This window comes from Monodelphis domestica, chromosome X, assembly GCF_027887165.1.
Source record: "Monodelphis domestica isolate mMonDom1 chromosome X, mMonDom1.pri, whole genome shotgun sequence".
NCBI lineage: Eukaryota > Metazoa > Chordata > Mammalia > Didelphimorphia > Didelphidae > Monodelphis > Monodelphis domestica.
In genome coordinates this window covers 50,144,724-50,152,309 of record NC_077235.1, presented here as the reverse complement: position 1 = coordinate 50,152,309, position 7,586 = coordinate 50,144,724, and the positions used below count along the sequence as shown (strand labels likewise).

The window sequence follows — 7,586 nt, the reverse complement described above, 5'->3', positions numbered from 1 at the left end:
TATACACTTTTGATGAGATGCCTTCCTATCTTCCCCAGTCACTCGTCCTCCCCATCAGTCTCTGTCTCTTGTCTCTCTGTCTCTCTCTGTCTCTCTGTCTCTCTCTGTCTCTCTCTGTCTCTCTCTGTCTCTCTCTGTCTCTCTCTCCCTGTCTCCCTCTCCTTCCTTGCCTCACCTCTCCACCATGTACTGGTTCCTTCGCTGCTAACCCAAAACATGATCAAGTCCACCCAACCTAAAGTACTCTCAAAGAAACAAAAACCTCACCAGTTCCTAACATCCTCTCTACTTACTGTCCGACAGAACTCTTTCCCTTCCCTTTTTTGCTAAACTCTTTGAAAAAGTTATCTGTAGTCAGCACTTCTAATTCCTCTCTTCTCAATCCCTTCTAAACCCTTTGTAATATGGGCTTCTGACCTCATCACTGAATAGGGCTGCTCACTCATAAGGAGGGTCAAACACAGTTTGGCAAAGAAACATCCAAATCAGTAGAGAAACGAGCAGCTGTGGTGGTTGGTGGGGTTGGGTGGGGGCTGCACTAAGAGGAAGGATAATGCTGGGGACCAAATAGCCATAAGCAAAACAAACTTTCAGATCCTGATGATGCTGATGATTAACATTTAGCTAAATGATTAATAGCTTACAATTCTACTTGCCAGAAAAAAATTGGCGTGTTCCAAATTTCAATTTAATGCATAAATAGAAAAAAGATGAACATATTACAAATCCTAGAATGTTAACTCTAGAAGGCACTGAGGTTGTGGTACAGTGCAAAGAAAGCTAGATTTGGAGTTAGAGGGCCTGGGTTCCAGTCTCAGCTTTGGCATATTATCTGTATGACCTTGGCTAAGGCACTTAACCTCTTTGGTTCTTCATCTGTAAAATGGGGAGGATTAAAACGGGTAACCCATAACTCTATTTCTATAACCCTAAGCTCCCATTTTCTAGATGTGAAAATGGAGAACTACAGAGGGGTCACTCAGAAAAATCCTCTGATGCCTCTGTGAGGACATCAAATTAGAAATGCCTTCTAGTGATGCAGATGGCAGTCAATTTATACCTGCTCAGCTTATACTAATGTTATATAACACATTGCCTCAGGAGGCTTATTCCGTGTGCTGAGGGCTTTCCTCAATTCGTGCTCACATCTCAAGGATACCATTGGAACACTTGAATGGTACTATTATGTTTTACCACATGACCAGCCCATCTACCTTTTTGATAATACATTTCCCTAGTGGCATGACATCCTTTTACCCTGTTTCTTCCAAGTTCCTCATGTAGCTCCCTGCTGAAACCAGCCATGTACTTCTCCATTGTCTTCTATAAATTCTCTGTTCTAATTCTTTGCAGGCTAGTGATCTTCTTCACCTCCTCTCCCAAGGAGGAGAGACTTCTCTCTGCCAAGACTAACTCCCCTAAGTGCACAGGTGATCCTGTTTTATTCCTTCATTAGAAGACTGCCTCCTCTTATCATCCCCATCTTCTCATTTGCCTTCAATCTCTCCCTGCCTATTGGCTGTTTCCAAATATGTCCATGTCTCTCTACGTTCACAAATCCCCTCATTTGATCCTTTCAATCTATCTTAGTGGCTAAATTCTATGAAAAGGATATCTACAATAGATGCCTCTAATTCCTTTCCTCTCTCTCTTCTTAACTCTGTAGTCCATCTTCTAACTTGATCTGAAAGTTGCCATCTTTTCTTTAAAAAAAATCAATCCTATGTATTGGTTCTATGGAAGAAGTGGTAAGGGTTAGGTAGGCAGGAGGAATCAAGTGACTTGTCCAGGGTCACACAGCTAGAAAGTGGATGAGGTCAGATTTGAACCCAGGGCCACAATCCACTGAGTCACCCAGCTGCCTCCTCAGCCGGTGATCTCTAAATCGACAAATCTAGGCCCTTTAAAAACTCTTTAACCTTCTTGACCTCTCTGTAGCCTTTGAAACTATTGATCACGGGGATTCTCTTTGTTAATCTCTTTTTTCCTAGTTTTTCATGACACTGAACTCTCCTAGTTTTTATCCTAGCCATCTGACCATTCCTTTGCTACGTCTTCAGCCAGGTAATGCGTGCTATCTCTGGGTGTTCCTCAGGGCTCCATCCCAGGCTTTCTTCTCTTTTCTCTCTTTGATTCAGATGATTCTCAGATCTAGATGTGCAGTCTTTTCACCTCTCTGCTGATCTCCAGTCTCACATCTCCAACTGCCTGTTTGGTACCTCTAAATTGATGCCTTGTATGCAATTTAAACTCAAATTATCCCAAACTGAAGTCATATTTTCCTCTAAGTCTTCTCTTCCTAACTGTCCTATTCTGTTGAGGCTATTACCATCTTACAATTGACTTCTTACTCTTTAACCACCTATATCCAATTAGTTGCCAAGCTTTGTCATTTTTACCTTCACAACATCTCTTGGATATTTCCCCTTCTCTGCTCTGAATCTGCCACCAGGCTGCTGCAAACCCTCATTACCTTATATAGATTATTGCAATAGATGCTGGTGGGTCTGCCTGCCTCAAGTCTCTCTCCGTTCCAGTCTATCCTCTACTCAGCTTGCAATGTGACCTCCCTAATGCACAGGACTGTCCATGTCATCTCCCCTCAAGCCATAATCAATAAACTCCAGAGGCTCCCTGTCACCTCCAGGATCATACACACACACACACAACCCCTTATTTGAATTCATACCTTTCCAGTCTTTTTATACCTCACTTTCCTTTTTACACTCTATTCTAGTGGTACTGGCCTTCTTGTTGTTCTTCCATCTCTCCACTCTGTGCATTTTTATCAGCTGTCCCCCTTGCCTCATCTCTACCTCCTAGTTTCTCTGACTTCCTTCAGGTACCAGGTAAAACCCCACTAAGAACTTTCTGGTTCCCCTTAATTCTGGCACCTTCTCTTGGAGATTATTTGAATCTGAATGACTCCTGTCTTTATTACATGTTATCTCCCCATTAAACTGTGAGGTCCTTGGAAAGAGGGCTTTAGTTGATTTTTATTTCTGCATTTCTTTGTATCCCTCCCATCTGGCCAGAAGCCTGGTACACGAGAGCCACTGAATCAATTCTTGGTGACTTGATAAAACTCACAGCTTTATGATAATGCCAGTAGAATATCTGTGTAAAAAAGTGGATGGGAGAGGTTTAGGGCATTGAAGGAACTTTGTAATTTGACGGAATCCATTCTAGCCTTCTCTCTTTCACCCATTCATTTTTGGATCCATCTGGTCCATTTGTACTCTGCTTCAGTGGTAGGTATTCCGATGGGCAAGGACAGTGTCCATCCAACTGTATTCTTTATCCAATAGTTTTTTCCAGTTCAAATAATTTTTGTCTCACTCTTGAGATTGTGGATCTGCAGTGTTCCAGGGATTTATGGGATTGTCTACAAATAGGGGCATCTGGAGGACCCCACCATCTGTATAGGATTAATTTCTCTAGAGTGGCTTGATTCATTATTTCTTTGGAAGCAGGCTGCACCATGAGAGACCCCTTCTTCAGAGACCTGAGAAGATATTAGGAAGGTTCTCTCATGCATGCTGGTCACAAGGACCGGGAGGATATCTATCCCATGTCTCAGGACACTGCCTTTGTATGTCTACTCAAAGGTTCAAAGAGGGTAGGGGATGGTGATGACCTGGGCTCTGGTAGAGCTTGGCTTGGGAGGAGATGCTGAGCACATGGCCCATCCTCACTTGGGGAATGGTTTTTAGAGACAGGGACACAGTCTTAACTTATTTTTCACCTCTGAGAGGTTAAACCTTCTAAGAGCATGTTTGGTTTTGGGAAATGGCCAAAGTCTTTAAGAACCAAACCAAGTGAATAAGGTCAGTCATCAAGCTAGAGAATATATTTTGTTAAGAAGTGGTGTGTCTTGGAACCAGGATTTAAGTCCTGCCTCTGGTGAGGCCTGGCTGTGTATCTCAGGCCAATCACATCACTTCTCACTGCCTCACAGGATACTCAGAGGCTTGTGGTTGCATGACAAGTGCTTATATGTGTTGGCATTACCATCAGACCCCTGCACCCAGGAAATCACAGGCCTGCTGTGGGGCTCAGCCAATGGCAGGGACTACTAGGCAGACAAGGGAAGTAGGAAAAAAGCCAAAGTATGAGAGTGTGCTATTAGGCAAAGGCAGAGGGGTGTCAGCGAGAGGCAAGGGCAAGGTGAATCCAGGCTACATGTGCTTGGTGCCCACTGAGGAGGTGGGAAGCTTAGTAAAGATGATGACTTCCTTTCAGGATCCTCCTTGGGATTTCATGGATGCCCAAAGGCTTTTTGCTTTTATTTTTATCTCTCCAAGACTGAGCACAGGGCCTGGCAATAGTAGATACTTAATAAATGCTTGTTGAATGAGCAGTTGAGTGAATGAATGAATGAATGAATAAATACAGAAGCATTTACTAAGCCATTACTATGGGAAAGTCACCATGCTGAGTGCCAAGGATACAAATGGAAAATATTCCCAATAGGGGAAGGGAAAATATAATAGCTGCAATTTAGAAGGAAAGGCCTTTATAGGATTCTGGCTGCCAAGATGGCAGAGTAAGGAATACTCTGAGCTTGTCCAAACCTATCTAAACAGATGGGAAAAACCACCTTGTGGTCTTTAAGATAGTATGGCAAAGCAGATGTTTCTGGGGTTGAATCATTTGACATTGGTGGCAAGAATGCTTGGGTTTTAGCTGCTCTCCTTTTGATGAGAGATCTCCTCATGCTGTTGCCATTGCCTTGACTTGGAAGCCATGGTGTGCCTATCTCTCCCTCCTCTCCCCACCTCTTCCTGGGAAGACAACTTAGAAATGTACACACAGAGGAAGTCCAGCAGATTTTACTCTATGCAACAGGTTTGCATTTCAGTGTCTGTGACATTTATGTACCCCTCACCCTGCCACATACATACTACTTTCAAGAGAAAAAAGGGTACACGTACACTAATGTTCACCATCATCGCAAAGATACATTTTATTTTACAAAACAGAACTTGTCATCTCTCTTCCATTTAATATTTAGGAAAGAGACAGACGACAGACAGACAAGACAGGACAAAATAGAACAAGACAGAAGAGAGAGCTCCTAAGGAGATTTCCTTTGCAAAGGGTCATCGCAAAGGGATAGGTACCATCAAAATGTGGCCTTGCACTTTTGAGTCAGTGGACCAGCACAAAGAAACACAGCACATACAGTAGGATGCCGGCCAAAAGACCCAGCATGGAATTCTCTGACCCAAGACTTTTAACGCTTTTCCCTTCTTTGCTTTGCTGGTTCAGAAGTTGCTTGTTCAAAGGGGCTTCGTCCACTTCCAGGTCATAAGCTAGTTCTGCAAAGAGAAAGGAAGGAATCCAGTGTTAGTAGTGGCATCAGATCCAGGCTATGCTCCGTTCTTCTGCTTCTGATTTTTTTGATTTGTGTTATTTCATAAATATCTTTCCATATTTCTGCATATTTTTCATACTTGAGAAATTACATGAATTTACATTACATTATTTAACCATTCCCTGATGGTTGGGCATTTCTGCTCCCTTCCTCCAATTATATCTAATGCTGCTATGAAATGAGCAACAGATAGCTCCTTTTTCATTTAATACTTTCAGAGCATCTTCCCAATAATGTTACTGTGGGGTGAGCGAGCATGGTTAGTTTTTGTACCTTTTCCTGCACACGCTGCTAGATGATTCTTGAAAAAGATTCTACAAGTTTGCAATTCCAGCAGCGGTGAATTAGTGTATCCATCTCTCCTAAGTTCCCTCCACCACAGGAGTTTCATTGTTTCTACTTCTTGTGGGGCTCTTCAATGGCCATGATGCAGTACCTCAAAATTCTTTTCATTCACCTCTGATGATTTTTAAGATGATTATGACTTGTAGCCCCTCCTGCACATCACTTTTTGGGCCGTTTGCCCATCAGGCCATTGGGACTTTTGAACAGTTCCTCACATTTTCTTTCTCTCCCCTTCACCTTCTTCCACAGCTGATCATTTGCCAGCTCTTGTCTGGTCTGGTGCCCCTACATCAGTCTCATCTCTCTACTTATACAGCCCTCATTTACCTCTTCTTCCCCTGAGCTATTTCAACAAATAATTGGTTGCCCTGCCTCCCCTCCAGTTTCTCTCTTGTTCAATCTAGTCTCCACACAATTGCCAGAGACATCTTCCTCTCCCTCTTCTCTGCTCCATGAATGTCAATGGTTCCTCATTCCCTCCAGGAGAAATACAAACTTGGTTCAGCCAAACTGGCCTACTTGATGTTCTTTGGCCACATTTTCTCTCCTGCCTTCATCTCTTTGTCCAGGCATGTCTGGAATGCTTCCCCTCCTCTTTCTTGCAAAATACCTTGCACACAATAGGCACTTAATAAATATGGGACTCGTCAAATTAGATTGAAATGAATTTATCTCTTGTGTTTGCCATAAGTATTATCCAATTATTCCAATAATTTCCTAATAGTTCCTGAGTTGTGGAATTAAGAAAATCTCTCTTCACAATTGAGATAAATACTTTTATTCCTTGTTCTCTTCTTCTTATTCTTAGGTCTCTAATCCAACTGGAATTTTACTGGGCTTTATTGCATAAGAAGACATGCTTTCTAAATTCCTTTCCCACATAATTATAAATCAATTTTTCCATATAGACTTGTTAAATAATGGATCCTTTCCTGTGGTTTTATTTTTCACAAGTTTCTTAAGCAGTTTTTTCTATATTATAAAGTTCCATGGATCTGTTTCTGTTTGCTCAGTATCAGATAATTATAATGATAACCACTTAGTGTAATATATTTCAAAGTCTAGGAATATAAGCCCATCTCTGTTGACTTTTCTCATAAGCATACCCCCCTGATACTGGCCCACTTGTTTTTATTTTTACTAATTCTATACAGATGCATTTTTGTATCACAGGTTATGTAAATTAATTTGGAGAATAATGCCATTGTTGCTATATTAATTTGACCCATACATAAAATTAAACAAACCTCCAGTTATTTAGCTCTTTCTTGACTTCAGTCATTATAAGGTCTAAAGTCCTTTTAGAGGTTCTTTGTAGTCCTCTATAGGCTAATTCGCAAATATTGGACAATTTTTACTGTTGTACAATGGGATTTCTTCTTTTTAAAAATTGTATTTGCTTGTTCTTTATTTGGAGTAAGAGGATAATCGTGAATGTGACTGCTTTGCTGCACTCATTTTTATTTCTCTTTTAATTTCATAAAGATGGATTTTTCTAATATTAATGTGCTATCTACAAATGATATTTTTACCCAAGTTTCAATGTTAATGCCTCTGTTCTCTTCTTATCTTACTAAAATGGTAAGAATGTTTTTATTATCAAGATATTTTTTTTTTACCAATTACATGTAATAACAAATGTCCACATAAGTTTTCTGAAGTTGCATGATCCAAATTGTCTCCCTCCCTTCCCTTCCCCCTTCCACAGCTGGCAAGCACTTTGATCTGGGTTATACATGTATTATCGTGTAAAACATTTCCATATTGATCATTTTTTAAAGAAAATAATCATATAAAAACCAAAACCCCCAAACAAAAACTCAAATAAATTAAAGTGAAAAATCACACACTTTGATCTGCATTC

General features: G+C 40.9%; 1 protein-coding gene across 1 annotated transcript in view; it reads right to left on the bottom strand.

Moving 5' to 3' along the window:
* Positions 1-4,941: 4,941 nt before the first annotated feature.
* GPC3 (glypican 3) overlaps positions 4,942-7,586 on the bottom strand; it is a 777,056-nt gene continuing 774,411 nt past the window's right edge. The window contains exon 8 of the mRNA XM_007507205.3: positions 4,942-5,321. Coding sequence (XP_007507267.1) covers positions 5,152-5,321 — 170 coding nt within the window. The 3' untranslated portion in view covers positions 4,942-5,151. The remainder of the gene's footprint in view (positions 5,322-7,586) is intronic.